At 39.9% G+C, this 16,390-nt stretch overlaps 1 protein-coding gene across 6 annotated transcripts in view; it reads left to right on the plus strand.

The window, feature by feature from the left end:
- CDC42SE2 (CDC42 small effector 2) overlaps nt 1-16,390 on the plus strand; it is a 173,042-nt gene that overhangs the window by 120,766 nt on the left and 35,886 nt on the right. For 4 of the 6 annotated variants that reach the window (XM_042934505.1, XM_042934513.1, XM_042934496.1 and 1 more), the window contains 3 exons: nt 3,375-3,476; nt 7,387-7,503; nt 7,938-10,327. In XM_042934505.1, the coding sequence (XP_042790439.1) occupies nt 3,375-3,476; nt 7,387-7,485 (201 nt within the window). In that variant the 3' untranslated portion in view covers nt 7,486-7,503; nt 7,938-10,327. Of the gene's footprint in view, nt 1-3,374; nt 3,477-7,386; nt 7,504-7,937; nt 10,328-16,390 lie in introns of those variants that run through there. The other 2 variants (XM_042934518.1, XM_042934528.1) reach the window with 2 other exon arrangements.

Below are 16,390 nucleotides of genomic sequence, written 5' to 3' on the forward strand. Positions count from 1 at the left end.
GCTCTCCCTTCTCAAATCCAGTCAGCAACCAAATGCTGTTGATCTTGCCCCCTAAATACCTTTTAAATCCACCCAGTTCTTTCCCTTTCACCTGCTGTCAGCTAAATCCAAGTCCTCTCTTTCCACCAACATTACTGCAATAACTTCTCCTTTGGCCCCTCCAGCCTCCCTGCCAGCTGCAGATATCACAAAGTGGCTTTTAAAACCAACTTGCCATGTTATCAGGGAAGGAAGGACTGAAAGCTTCAACGTCTGTACCTTAAATCAGTATCGGATTACACGGCATGAAGAAACATTCCAGTATGTAAGGGAAAGCCAGACTCTGAACTCAGTACTCACTGTTCTCAGATTTACAAATTAGTTATTTGTTCTTTGCTTTTCATTAAGAGAATAGTCTCTGTTGAACATCCTCCCTCAAAATTCAGAATGTTTTAGTCTTAGAATTTGATTCACAAGCTGATCCATTTGTTAATTCCTTTCAGGAGACCTTTCTGGAAAGGGTTGGGTGATGGCCTGAGTGCTGACTCTTCTCCCACCATCTTCCTGCAGTAATCCATTTGTTAGAATGAATCACTTCATGTGAAGCTGTGGGCCAAGTGTAGCCTTCTGCTAAGACAAACATACCTTACAGGGGCAATGATGAAGATCCAGCTTGAGAAGTTGCTCCTGTGTGTTCACAGGGCAAGGGATGGTCAAGACTGCCAGTGGCCTGAAGTAGATCTTTCTTTCTGAAATATGCCTGTCACTTGTCTGCCTAAGAGGGCCCTCTGGCTGAGCTGAGTGGCACCCTCTGCTGTCATGAGCTGTTGCACCTGCAAGCTGGTTGCACAAGCCCTAGGAGGAAAAGTCTGTAGGTCTGCAAATGCCATTATCCCATGGAACTTAACTGCTATCTTTTTCTTCACCTGGAGCCATCCACCCTTTCCTGCTTTGTGGAGGGTGCCAGGAAGCTAGAAGTCTTTTCTATCAGTCAAGGGGTTTACTGGGGAAGAAGCCCCAACAATTTGTCTTGCCTGGGTACTGAGAAAATTCTTGTCTTCTGCTGGCAAACGTAAATTATTTGGTTGTGCCTGGACAAACAACTTTCTCACACACAAATTCACTGGAATGTAACAGGGTAGCCAAGATGAAAAAAGCTGCAAGACTATCATTAGCTTCTTCTTTCCCTACATGAATCCTAGAAAAGAGAAGGTAGCATTACTTCTTAAGGCTCGTTTATGCTGTGTTATCCCAGATGAGAATAGTGTGAAGGGAAGTACGTTAAATGGGATGATAGAAATAGATAAACTAGGAGTCTGGGGAAAAGATGGAAAACAGAGTGGGAAGGATGGTGCATTGCTGATATGGGGCTCCCTGATGAAAAGATGCTGTGGGTGTCAAGTCTGATGGAGGGGTCGGCAGTCTGAGGCTCCTTTAGGACACCTGAAGTAGGAACATATAATAAAAAGCAGGAAATCTGTGCCTTTGTGCTGACAGAAAATTGAAGAATGTGATACCTTCCCTTGGTTTTCTGATAACATGAAAATTTTCTGTAATCCTAGGAAGCAGGGCCCCAAAAGAATGATTGAATTTATGAACCCTTCAGAAAGGGACTTGAAGTAACTAAATGGGGCTTTAAGTACACGAATGAGAATGTTTTGCTCCGAATTTTACAGACTATAATCCATACAGTCAAGCATTTTGAGAGGGAAAAATGAAAACCTATAATACAAATTCTCAGATTAGAAAATATTGCAGTGATGTCCTCTCATAACAAAGCTTCTGAAAAGATAACCATAAATGAGAAATAATACATATCTACTAAAAAAATGGTCTAGAACTGGGATCATCCAACTACTGCTTATGGTCCAAATTGGGCCTGGTACTTGTTTGTTTAAATAAATGCTCACTGGAACACAGCTCCACTTAATATGTTTATGCATTGTCTGTAGCTGCTTTTGTGCCAAAAGGACCAGAGTGGAATTGAAGCTATGACAGACTGAATGGCTTACTTACTGTCTTGGCCTATAGGAAAAAATTAGTGGATTCCCAAAGAGAATCGAGTAAAGTTACTTTCCAGTACAGTAAAACTATAAAGAGAAATAAAAATAATGGATGAAAATATACACAATCCACTGTGCACATAACAGGAACTACAGAAATTACAAAAAGGAACATAAGGTGCATTATTAAAAAACATAATAGAAGAAAACTTTCCCAAGAGACAGTAAAACTTAGGTTCAGATAGACAAGGACCACCACCTGCCATATAGAACCCTGGATGGAAAAAACCAATGAACTTGGAGGTAGTCCAGTGTCACTGTTGAACTGTGAGGATGAACATAAGTATTTCCAGGGAAAAGCTCAAGCTTCTTTTGGGATTCTAAACAGTAGCAGTAAAAACTAGAGGACAGTAAAAACAATCTTTGGTGGCTCCTAAAATTAATGCATGAACCCTCCATTTGTGTGGCTTTGTAGAAAATAAATTTTTAATCATGAGGGGCTGTTGCTTGAGTCTGTCTTGTTTCTAGGATTTATCAGGATTCTAGCAACCTTTCAGTGGATGTAGATACACTCCAATTTCTAGAATATATTAGATAACCTTGGTCTCTGGAAGGATCTCATGATTCTCATGATCTCACGATAAGTAAAACAGTTACCCTGGAAATACCTCTCAGTGGGTGAATGGGCATATTGGTGAGGGAAGGATTGTAGCTGGTAGCACAAGTTACTGGGAAATAGGATTCTGTACCCTGTCAGAGGTGGTTGTCAGAAATTAGGACTTACTAAGGCCCAGCCTAGTATGAGTTTGGATAGGCTTTCATTCCCAGTCAGTGCAGACCCGAAAAGAGTGAACAGGCTAGGACCAGATCTCCTCCAGACGGAGCAGCTGATTTATTTCAGTGTGGAAGAGTTTTTGGGTGTAATCTAAGTAATAATAACCATCAAAATAACGTCAGTTAACCATGAAAGCTAGAAAGTGATGTTAAAAATCAGAGTGTTGTACTCAAATCACACTGTATTCTTTGCTAACAATAGTGGCGACTGATGATAATTTTACATTTGTCTTATTTTTTTTAAACAATGAAACCTAAATGGTTATTATGCAAACAAGCCAGTGGCTAAAGCTATGCCAAAAAATCTCTTTTAAATTCTGAATAATAATATGTTGTTTTGCTTTACGGGTCGTGTGTGTGTGTGCGCACACGTGCGCATGTATCTCTCGGGATTTCATCATATGAGGTAATTGTGGTAGTCCAAGATTTCAGGATCCTGGTGTCTTGGGCAAATTTTATTATGTTATTAAAATCATTCATCTGTAGTATATAAATCGACCAGACTAAGTTTGTTGCTAATAAAATCCATCTCTCAACACATTATTCCCTATATTGTAGAAAAGGCGCCGGCGGATTGACCGAAGTATGATTGGAGAGCCAACAAATTTTGTGCACACAGCTCATGTAGGATCAGGAGACCTGTTCAGTGGAATGAATTCCGTAAGTGTTTTGATGGAAGATACAGATGGGGTCTTGGGGCATAGACCTGTGTCATCTGTATGACAGGTACATACATTCTTAATGGTGATACAATGCTCATTGAATGTGTAGGCACTGAATATAAATACATAACCTGAGTATATAGAGAAGAAAATAAGCAGTGAAAATTTAATCTCTTCTCTAACTTGCTAAACTATGCATTTATTTCTGCCTTTCTCCTGAAAAAATACTTTAAAGGACTTGAACACCAGCCTTTTAGTAACATTAATCTTTCTGTTCTCTTAAATTTACTTAGTTGCCTTTTGCAGACCTGTTTATCACTTTTACCTTATAAAATATTAGCCTTTACTTGATACTAGAATGTGATTTATTCATCACTGAAATGTAAATAACTTAGATACTAAGCAGAGGATTAAAATTTGTGCATATTTGCTCTTATTTATAGAGATTTCAGTGTATTTCAGAATAGACTTTAGATTTATTCACTTGAACTTGTATATTTCTTAATTTTCATCCGAGAGGAAAACAGTGCACTAGAATAGAAGCAGCACCAAATGAGGGTTTGTCAGGGCTCTGGCTCATTATTGCCCTGAAGTAATAAGCCACTAAGTATCAGGAGCCTCTTTGCCCAAAATCTAAAGTAAACTAATATACCTAAATGGTCTCTGAAGTGTTTAGAACCAGAAAATGAGTAAGACTTTTATAGATAGCGAATTGCCCGTTGTCTGCTTACTTGGCAGAATTAACAAAAGACTTTACAAGAGAGCAGAGACTTTTAAAATAGGTAGATGGTTATCCTGGATACAGCAAACAAGTTTGTCACATCAGTTACTAGGTAAGCAAAGGAATAACATTTGTAGCTTCCTGGAAAGGAAACAGCTTGTTTGTTTTAAATCTGTAGGAAAAGTACTTTGTTTTGCTCAACTGCTTTTGTGGAGTTGTAAGAGGTGTCAGGTTGCTATCAAAATACAAATTCAGTAGCTTTGTTTCCTGGATCAGCATGAAATAACCAAATGGGAACCTAGGATTTTTCTTTAGAGGGTTATTTTAATACATATAAATAGAATGAATGGCTTCAAATTTTGATGAATTTTTTTTTTTTAATGTTTATTATTTTTTAGAGACACAATGCAAGCAGGGGAGAGTCAGAGAGAGAGGGCAACAGAGGATCCAATGCAGGCTCCGCACGGTCAGCACAGACAGAGCCTGATGGCCGGGCTCAGACTCGCTGAAGGCAGATGCTTAACTGACTGAGCCACCCAGGCGCCCCAAGTTTTAATTTCTTAATAAATGTCTTCCCCAGTTCAGGTTTTTAAAATTCATTTTAATTTAAAATGAATTAAATTTTTAGTTCATGGTATTTAACTTTTTAAATCTTGTTTATGTACATTTCACAATTTCCTTTAAGATTCCTATTCATCATTTTGTCTCTACAAGGAGCCTGTCATTGATGTTGGTGACTATTGCTGCCGTTGATTTAGGTAGAACTTCAGGAAGGACTCTTGAAGGGGCGTCTACTTCTGCTTCATCTGAAGGAGCTGGATCAAGACAGGCCCTTGGCTGTCTCCAGGCAGCTTTCTCTGCTAAGGGATGGGATTTTTAAAAAAGTGTCATAGCTCATTAGAACCAAATATGTCTCCCAAAGGCTTTTTGTACTTACTGCCGACATTAGTTTTTTGTTTGTACAGTGACAAACAGCTTCTGACTCCTATTGGGCATGGGCTTGGTTTTTTAGTCAGTTCTGTCAGGTTGAATATCATGCCATTGCTGAGTTTCCTGAAAGTCTCATTGATAGATAAAACTTGTCTGAGCCTGATATGGTGAGAGAATTTTGCTCTTACATGCAGTAATAGTGTAAGTGAGACAAAAGCATAAATGTTGTTTATCCAAAGAAATAGTTTGCCTTGTTAGTTTGTCCTAGACTGAGCAGCATGTGTTAGGTACATGGCTTGATGCACATGAAACAGCTGTGCAATACGGGATTATTGAATGGTCAGATGACTTGGAATTTGTTTTCTCCTAAATAAACTGTTCTTCCCAAGATAACCTTTTATACTAAATTTTTGCTAGAAAAGGATTCCATGACTGTTTTAATAATGTAGACTTACTGTGTTAAAATACAGACACAGTTAAAATAATACATTAGAAAACCTAAATCCTGTGGTTTGAAATTGAACAATTGAGTTTTGGAGGAAAACCAGTTTCTTTTCTTGGTAAGAATTAGCATGACATTATGAATCCACTATGTAAAAATACAAATGTTGTATTTTTTTTTTTTTTTTTATAAATAGGCCCTAAAATATCTAAGAAAAAGTAACATGTTAGGTGGGAAATTATTTGGTAGGTAAAATCAACTTTGTACCACAAAAAAGGAGCAGAACATGAATTTTAACTGTAGCATATGGACTGTACTGTGGCCTTCTCAGACTGGGGATGTTTATTGAAAATAAATTGGCCTGTAGATTTCAGGTGTTTTTTTTTTTTTAATAAAGTAGTCATAAATAATGTGAAAACAGATAAAACATGTGATACCACTAGAATAAGATGTTCAACGTGAGTAAAATTTTCAGTAGATGGGTAAAAATTACCCATTTGAGAGCCAGTTACATTTTCTTACTTAAATCCTTTTGGATTCTAAATAAGCTATGCGTTTTATTTTTTGCTTTTCTGTTAGAATATATTTAAAACTGCCTTGCTCAGAAAATAGGCAAGTCTTTACTATTTTCTTTAAACCTACTGACTCAGCATCACCAGTGAAAACACCACACAAGTCATGTTTTCTATTAAGTGCTTACTAAGTATTTGATAAGTAGATTAATAATGGATGTTGTCTGTCGTGTCCCCTCCCTGGGGAACCATGGAAGTGTCAACTGGCTGGCTGAGCTGATTGCCAGGGCTCTCTGACTCTTCACAGTTAGGTCAACACCTCTGACACTTTCTTACCTCTCCTTTTTCTAGCATTCTAGCCTGATTCTCTCATTCACTGCTTCCAGTGGGGTATGAAGTAAGATTGGAATAATGGATGATACACTTAGGGTACTTCACAACTTGCCAGTAAGTTTATGCACCTTTGTTTTAGCCCAGTAAGAGAGAAAATACCGCACCATTTATGTATCTCATACATCAGAAAATAGCCCTTTTGGGTGGTTAGGACAGATTGTCATGTTGACTCTTTTACCGATAGGAAGACTTACCTTTAGAGAGAATAAATACTTCACCCAGAGTTAACCATATTAATGAATACATTTGGACTACCATCCAAGTCTTTGGATGCCTAACTTTAACACTATCAAGTATATAAATCCTATCACATGGAACTTTAAAAATTGATCTTTGGTCCAATTTCATTCATAATTATTTTTGTCTCTAATGGACGTGGTTCTATACGTGAGGTGTCTGTATACTTTAAGTTGAGTTGATCTGTATACTTTAGACTGTTTTTGAAGTGTTACCAAGTATATTGTGAATTACAGAACAGGGATTTTGTCACTGGTAAATGGGGAGAGAGAGAGGTGGCCCAGCAAGTGGTTTTCTAGCCTCCTCAACTTGCCTCAGGGCAATCAGACAAATTTAAGTCTAGGGCCGCCTGGGTGGCTCAGTTGGTTGAGCGTCCAACTTTGACTCAGGTCATGATCTCACTGGTTGTGAGTTCAAGCCTAGCATTGGGCTCTGTGCTGACAGCTCAGAGCATGGAGCCTGCTTCAGATTCTGTGTCTTCCTCTCTCTCTGTCCCTCCCCTGCTCACGATCTCTCTCAAAAATAAAATTAAAATAAAAATTTAAGTCTATAAAAATGGAATTTTTTTCTATAGAAAGTATGCTTTCCACAACTGCTCAGCTGGAATGTTGAGACCAGCATCTGCTGCATTGTCCCTAGTTGCTGACTTGGTTCTGTTTCTGTCTTGTTCTAGGTTAGCTCCATCCAGAACCAGATGCAGTCCAAGGGGGGCTATGGGGGTGGCATGGCCGCCAGTGCACAGATGCAGCTTGTGGACACGAAGGCTGGATAGCCCCGCGTCCCTTCTCCAGTGAGTACCCAGCTCCCACATGCCAACAGCATAGCTTGTGAGGGCTTGGAGTTAAAACATACATACTTTGTTCTCTTTAGAAATTGTGAATTACTGAAAAAGGGCAAACATCTATTACTCCGTTGAGTGTTTCTAGTGATCGTTGTAGGCACTTTACTTTGAGTATTAGTTTTAGGTTGCTCTTCTCAAATGCTTTAAGACATCCAGTTGGGAAGGAGGCTTTGACAGATTGTGTCCCTTAAACAAAAGTGAAATTACTGATTTGAGTATTGATACTGTGGGGAATGCCGTATATCATGAAGTACCTTTATATTTTACACAGTGTTATTAATATATTTTTCATGATAAACTTTGAAAGAGTTGTCTAGTTTAATTTGTAAAGGATGAATCCTTAAAGTGTAAAAATAATTTGGATTTTTCTTTTGGTTTTATAGGTCATTGTGAATTTCTGTGTTTTCTCTTTTCACTCTTCTTTAATTTTGTTGTTGTTGTGATTCCTTTTCAAATACAAAAAGAAGTGTGATGGCATCTTGTTCACCCTGTTGTGATTTCTCCAGTGAGATGTTCTTGTTCTGCTCTGAAGAAGCTGTTGTCAGATGAATCCTGCATTTCCTTCAGCTGGCATGCATGCCTTTGGACTCACAGACTTTGGATTGTGGCTTAATTTTTACCAATATGGATCTGATCTTAGCATGATCTTTTTTGTGAATGCTAGCACTGTTTTGCTTTTTTTTTTTTTTTTTTTTGCCATTTGAAACATTTCTCTTCCATCTCCAACCCTCTGCCTTATGAGTTTGTTGGTAAGGTAGAACCTGCTATTATTTGTTAATTTGTCACCATTTATGTATATTTTGGAAGGTATGACATCCACAAGCACAATGATCATTTTTATTCATTTGAAACTTGAGCAGAATAGATATCTGCATGCTTTATGAAGTTGCTTCATATGGGAGCCCATGGGATGCCAGAAAGGAGTATTTCTTTGCTGCTGTGGGCTGAGGGTAACTGCTGCTATTAGAGAAAGGTTAGCTGTGGCACCAAGTCTCGTCAGTTTCACACAAAGAGGCCTAACTGTAGCTTCTTTTAAAGTTAAAATCTGGCATTCATAAGGCATTCATTTGGTTGTAAATGTTCAATATATTTATTTTGAGAGCAAGGACCTGGGATTGTAAACAGGTATGGTTGTGTATCAGCGTGTTGGGGTGATGCCCTCATCCAGTCTCATTGTGTACTCATTCTGTTTTTACTTGTTTTTATTTTAGTTTTATGGGATCCAGTTGTTTCCACTAACAGTTTGTTCAAGTCCTGGCCGGTACTCCTAACTTCAGACTCTAGAGTCCTTGGCCTTTCCATATTCAGACTTCTTTCAGGGTAGTAGAAGTTACCAAGAGCTATTTAGTGACTTGACTGAATCGTTGCTCGTGAAAACAGTCTGGCTGGTGATTCTTTAGGACATGGGTGAGAAACCTTTGCTCAGGCTCCAAAATGTTTGTTCTTCACAAATTATGTATATTTCAGATAATTCTGTAAGTACTTTTCCTTCCCTATGAGGGTGTAGTGTTAAGACAGTTAGTGGTTTTGTAGTCTTATTAAAATGTTTAAATCCAATGTCTAATTCAGTTCTGACTACACTTTGTAGGGTTAGCATTTTATGCAGCAGGTGGGGTTAATTGAAAATGTAGACAGCCAAGAAATTAGGTAACTGGATAAATAATGGGTTTTTATAGGCAAAACAGGCAAGCATTTCTCTCCATCAGTGCTTTTGAATTTAAGTTACCCAGTGCAGTGGGGGTGCTAGGTAACTCGGTGCTTGTGTTTCTGCACTTTTGAGTCTTCTTAGGTGTCAACCCCACACGGAGAGAGAATCTGTGAAGAAAAACATCTATGCTTAATAGTAAAAATAGGCAGTTAGTTTAATTTACTCTGTGGATACTGCATTCTGGAATTTGCTGACCTTGGCCTTGTCAGTACTGATGCTCTTTAGTCTATTTTGACTTTTAAAATTCGTATAACTTTTATACTTGTCTTATAACTCCTGGGATCACAGCACAGGGAGCCATGCTCCTTTTTGCTGAATTCATGATTTGATGTTACTCTTTTTCTAATTAACATCTTCTGTGTGGACCAAATACTCCAGGAGCATCACTATGCTCCTCGGCGTGTAACTGACCTGCAGTAGCCACACTGTGTGCAAGAACATATGCCAAGGAAGGTGCCAATAAATTCAAGGAGACAAGTACAGTTTTAACATACTAATCTTGGACACAGATTTTCTAGGGAGGGTTAAAGATAAGAGTGTGAAAGGTGCAGCTTCCCCACATCCTAAGTGGAATTGTAAATTTTGGGCAACATGTCTCATTTTAAAATTGAGTCTAAATAAACAGGATTGACTGTTAGTGGTTTGCTGAAACAAGGGTTAACTGATGCCACGGATTCTAAGAGTGATCTGCGTTCTGTACAAGAGCTGCTTTCCCCTGGTGGAGGCATGAAGTGGTGCCAGTAAGCACAGACCGGGAACGTTAACTGTGGTGATGGGGTTTGGCATTTCCAGTGCAGCATTATCGCCTTTCAAGTGGGCCTTTGGAGATACTTTATGAGTATATATTAGCTTTTACTTTTGTTATTAAATTATAGCAGTTTCATTATAGAGCGCAAGTTTGCCTTGATTTTGTTTAAAATGACTTCTGCTCAGCTCCCAGAAGATGAAATTGACATATTTTTATAATATAAGCATACTTTTTTTGTACATTGTGTTCATTCAGTGTTGGCTTGTAGATATTAAAAAGAAAGTATTGATTTTGATTCAATAAATGTTTTCTTTCCATCCTGGTTTGGTTTTTCATTTCTCTTAGAGCCCCTTTTTAGCATTCTTGTATTTTCAGTTGTGATTACTGTCAACCCGTCGCTTTTTAAAAGAGAATTTAAATTTGTAGCCACATAGTAAGGAAGCGGTGAGCTACCATATTAAGCAGTTCTGGAATATTTCCAACACGACAGCAAGTTTGCTCCCCAGGAAAAACTTGGCAGTGTCTGGAGACATTGTCACATCTTCAGGGAGGGGCGCTACCGAACATCTATCCAGCCCCCAGATGTCAGAGTGCCACCATTGAGAAACCCTGACTGAGGACAAAGAATGTGTACACACTGACCAGTACATCCAGTTAGAAACTCTCCACTGCACTTGTGCATAGGTCCGGTAGGTTTGGGTGCATCTTGCGAAGTAATGTTGGTCCTAAAATAGAAAAATCAATGAGAAGACTAGGAAGAATATTTCAGGGGCATCTGGGTGGCTGAGTTGGTTAAGTGTCCCAACTTCGGCTCAGGTCATGGTCTCACGGTTTGTGGGTTAGAGCCCTGCATTGGGATCTGTGCTGACAGGTTGGAGCCTGCTTGGGATTCTATGTCTCCCTCTCTCTCTTGAAAACAAACTTTTAAATTGCAAAAAGTTTTGATGCCTGTTGTCCTCATTTCATGGCCCAAGACTCTAAAAGGAAATTGGGTTAAGATGCTAAAATAGTAACAATTAAGACATCATGATTAAGAATAAAAGTATCTGAAGAAACTGATATTGGTTTATCAAGATTTCTACTTTGAGCACGTTTTCAAAACACATGAATAAAATGTGCAAGAACTCATAAGCACATAAAGGACAAATCTATAAAAATGATCTGGGGGCGCCTGGGTGGCTCGGTCGGTTAAGCGTCCGACTTCGGCTCAGGTCATGATCTCACCGTCCGTGGGTTCGAGCCCCGCGTCGGGCTCTGTGCTGACAGCTCAGAGCCTGGAGCCTGCTTCAGATCCTGTGTCTCCCTCTCTCTGTGACCCTCCCCCGTTCATGCTCTGTCTCTCTCTGTCTCAAAAATAAACGTTAAAAAAAAAAAAAATGATCTGGAATTTGCTAAAACTTGCAACTGGCATAGGTAAGGAAATCATTTACCTTCTGCTTAAAGTATGCTTTGAGCACACGGCAAAGAAAGCAACTGAAATGTTACCTTCAATTTATTGTCTCCATCTCAAAGGGTCCAGTAAGAAAACTTTACCACTCAACAACTCATGTTATTCTGACTTTATATATATCTAAGCACATTAACTTTTCACTCTTACTATGTTTTCAGTGCTTCCTACCAGTTAGCTACTTTTGACCCCTTCCCTCATTCTCCAGTCTACTGATCTTAACAGTTTCTGTCTGGCCTGCCTTCAGTTACCACCTGAATAAGGAGACGGAAACGTTTGATTTGCGGGGGAAGGACTGGTGATCCTGGTACGCAGTCAGGGGGACTGTAGTCTGATTGGAAGGTGACAGCTGGGGAGAGAAGACATTATCCACCTCTCACCCCAAATTTTCTCCCCTGTAAACACAGTTCACTGGAGGTTTTACAACTGGCTCAAACTCCCATGGGCAGTAGCTTTCTATGGATAAATATGAGGACAGCCTGCTTTGGGAGCTCAAAAAGGATACCTAAGCAAGGATTTTTATTTTTGGTTTTGCCCCTTGAACAACCAACAAGACACTTATTTAAAAATCCCCAGGGGTGCCTGGGTGGCTCAGTCCAACTTCGCCTCAGGTCATTATCTCACAGTTGGTGGGTTCAAGCCCCGCATAGGGCTCTCTGCTGACACCTCAGAGCCTGGAGCCTGTTTCAGATTCTGTATCTCCCTCTCAGTCCCTCCCCTGTCACTCGCTCTCAAAGATGAATAAACATTAAAAAAACTTAAAAATCCTCAGAGTTTCACCTAGTTACCTAAACAAACTCATTCTTTATACATCTGTGCCTTTCAAGTGTTTCAGGCGACTATTTACGTTAGACCCCGATTCTTTGCCACAGCATGCTCAGGCGGTGTCAGAAGACATTTTTAGTTGCTGTTTCTGGGTGTCTTTCAACAACATCGTTTCGCTGTTCAGAAATAGTGCAGCGAAGAGGTAAATATCCTTGTTGCTGCTTTTGGTAGTCACTCAGATTCTAAATTCCAAATGCTATGAGATTTGAGTTTGATTTTTCACAAATCTCTGTAGATTTTGCTTACCTCTAATTTTCACTGCTTGGATAGTGTCTTAGCCTGTTTGGGCTTCAGATCTGCATAGGGTGAATAGGAATCTCTTTATAAAACATCTCTTCACAAGTGACACTTTCATGACCAGCACTTCCCGGTTGCCTCACCTCCTGATAGTATCATCTTTGGGAGGATTTCAACATGAATTGTTGGGGGATACACACATAAAGACCAAAGCACTCAGCTACAGGAAGTGAGTGGAATCGTCCCTCTTTAGAGGCAGCCACATCCAACCTGTGCACAATGGAGCAAAGGCTACAGGCCAGTAGCCTATCAGTATCAGGCACTACTGAAACCGAGAAGCCAAAACCAGCCACCCTCTCTCCCTGCCTCCCTTTTACCAATCTGATATTCCTGAAGGAGACTAACATGACAGGTAGACATTTTAGAAAAAAACCCAGCCTGTTAGGTCATAGGAGGTGTGAAAAGTTAAGGGAAACGGAGGATTCAAGTGATCCCTGGTGTGCTAAGCCCAGAAAATGCTCTCACGGGGAAGGAAAAAAAATATCAAAAAGAAATGCTCTCTTCATTCTTTGTGTCTTGAAATTTCAAAAACCTTTTTGCATTTATACTTTCCCACTTCACAGCCTCAATAAACCTTTTGTTCTGAAGACTTGCACCCTGCTCTGGGAGATTATTTCTTCTTCTGAGGATTAGGAGATTTTTCAGTAGCAGCCCTATAATGGAGCGCTTTCTCAGACTTGTGAGAGAAAATTATTTTGAACTCGTACATTCTATCTACAGCCAGACTGTCCGTGAAACGAGATGGCAAAATAAAGATGAGTGGTCAGAAATTTCTCCACACACCCTTTCTGAAAACACGTACCAAAGAGTATGCTCTGCAAGAACTAGTAGAACAAATTAAGAGGATAATTCAAAGAAATGCCAGGACTTCTAGGTCTGAAGCTGATGTAGCAGTCTATCCTAATGAGAAGAAACAAGGGGAAGATTTTAGGAACGCTGGTTATGAGAAGCATCATTAGCTGCAAGATTCACGCATTCAAACATTTTTTATTGAGTACTGTGTGCCCAAGGCACTGTTCACACACTGCAGATACAGCAGTGAACAAAACAAATTCCTTTACCCTCCGGGAGCTCTCATTCTAGTGTTGGGGATGCAGACAGATGGACTTTAAAAGCCAAATAAGTAAATCATGCGAGAGATCACAAAATGACCAGTGGCCTGGACAGCTGGGGATTTGGAAGAAGACCTACAGTTGGAAATGCCACCAGGCTGAGACTGTGATAAGAAGTGGAGAGGACTGTAGTAACAGGGTGACATAACACGTTCTACTGTCAGTGAGCAGAAAAGACAGTTCTTGATATGCTGGTATAAACCACACACTTGTCCAAAGCTAGGACATGATTTTGAGGGAACAATGTATGTAATTTAAGAACCTAGGACAGGGTCAGCCATGCAAATAAGAGTTAGATGACAACTAATTGCCTCTCTTTAAGAGTCCATAGATAATCATCTTTTAAAAGCATAGCATAAAAGAATTATTCTCACAGAACACCCCATACATTTTAGAAAATGGCAAAATTCAATGCAAGGGAAAGTTGTGGAGGAGAGTGTAAGTGCTAATCTCTTTATGCAAATCCTGGGAGAAGTACTACCTCTAGGTCTGTGTTTATCTTTTACAGTTATAAACAACGTTACATGTCAACTATATCTCAGTAGAGCTTGGAAAAAATTATAAGACTAACAAATTAGGGGTGTCTAGTTGGCTCTGTCAGTAGAGCATGCGATTCTTGATCTTGGGGTCATGAGTTTGAGCCCCATGTTGGGTGCAGAGCTTACTTAACAAACAAAAACCTAACAATTGAGAAACTTAAATGTAAACTAAAACCATAAATGGAATGAGGGAGAAGGAAGTCTTGCAAGCCTCCTCTTTTATAGGATTAAAAGTTGATGAGTCAAGAAATGAAATTTCTTATTCAAGAGGTAACCTGCAGAATAATGCAAAATGCAATGTGTGTAAGTAGGAATGGAGTTAGAAGCAGGCATGGAGACTTTTATTTTTCATGTAGTTCCGGTTTTCCTGTTTGGATTTCATTTTCTTTATACCGTTAATTTCATAACACTAACATAAAACAAAGTAACAATACCTTTTAAATAATTATCAGGGAGGTGTTTTCAGCAAGATGGCAGGCTAGGATGCTCTAGGCTCTTGTTTCCCGCACAGCAACATCAAATACATAATATATGGATCAAAATAGTTTTGTGAAAATGCTAGAAACCAGTTCACCTGCATCAACTAAGTGAACGCCTAACAGAAAAGGCCATGCTCGGGGCACCTGGGTGGCTCAGTCGGTTAAGCGTCCAACTTTGACTCAGGTCATGATCTCACAGTTCATGGGTTCAAGCCCCGCATCGGGCTCTGTGCTGACAGCTCAGAGCCTGGAGCCTGCTTCAGATTCTGTCTCCCTCTCTCTCAGCCCCTCCCCTGTTCATGCTCTCGCTCGCTCTCTCTTTCAAAAGTAAATAAACATTAAAAAAAAAAAAAGGCTATGCTCAGAATGGTCAGAAATTTTGACGCCTTTTGTTGGCCTTTGCCACACTCTTGCTCTTGTGCAGTATGCCTCAGTTGTGAGAAAACCACTTAGTTCTGGATTTCTCCCTCAGGACTCCAGGAAAAGAATGAAACTTGCTTCTAACTTTCTGGCTTGTCTGGGGGCTATGTGAGGGATTGGTTTGTCTCGCCGGACTCAACATTGATGGAAATGGTGGCATAATGTGGAAGGTAGATTGGAGGATGCTGACAATAGACATGGGTGCATGTGGACTCAAGACCTGTGGATGGCTGGGGACTAGAGATCACAGGCAGGGGAACACAAACTCAAGTCTCCTGAGAAGGAGCACGAATGAGATTCTTACGGAAGCGAAACATGTCAGAGCAGTTGCTATGTGGAGAACTGGGACAAAAGCACTCACGCCGTCCCAGGGAAGATACATCCCCAGGAAAGAGGAGAAGACCATCAGGCCTTCAGTTGGGCTGATGAGCGAAGGTCTTCCCCTGCATGAACCCGGTGTGTGGAGAGTGGAAGAGGGGGCTCCTTTTTCAAATGCCCCGATCTCAACAAAAGATCATAAGACATAGAAAGAAATAACAAAACACGGCTCATTCAAAGGAACAAAATACATCTCTAGAAACCAGTCTTTAAAAAAATGCAGCTCTCTGACTTGGCACAGATTTTAAAACAGGGGTCTTACATATGCTCAGTGAGCTAAGTGAACATGGACAAATATATTTTCTCTTCCTGATTATTTTAATAGCATTTTCTTTTTTCTAGTTTCACATTTTGAATACAGTATAGAATATATGTAACATACAAAATATGTATTAATTGTTTATGTTGTTGGTAAGACTTCTGGTCAACAGAAGCCAATCAAAATTTATTTTCTTAGTAGTTTTGGGGAGTCAAAAATTTTACGTGGATTTTTGAGTACATGACAGGAGGGTGGTGGTTAGCACCCGTAGCCCCCAGGTTGCTCAAGGGTAAACTGTATAATCAAACTATCAAGAGTCAAAGAGAGACAATCTTAAAGGCAGCAAGAGGAAAGCGATGCAAAAATTCTCAACAAAATGCTAACTAGAATTCATTAGCACCTTAAAGGATTATGCAGATGACCATGTGGGATTTATTCCTAGAATGCAAGATGGGGCACTGGGGTGGCTCAGTTGGTTAAGCGTCCAACTTCAGCTCAAGTCATGATCTCATAGTCCATGAGTTCGAGCCCCGCATCAGGCTCTGTGCTGACAGCTCAGAGCCTGGAGCCTGCTTTGGATTCTGTGTCTCCCTCTCTCTCTGCCCCTCCCCTGCTCATGCTCTG

Source organism: Panthera leo, chromosome A1 (assembly GCF_018350215.1).
Source record: "Panthera leo isolate Ple1 chromosome A1, P.leo_Ple1_pat1.1, whole genome shotgun sequence".
In the NCBI taxonomy this organism is placed as follows: Eukaryota; Metazoa; Chordata; class Mammalia; order Carnivora; family Felidae; genus Panthera; species Panthera leo.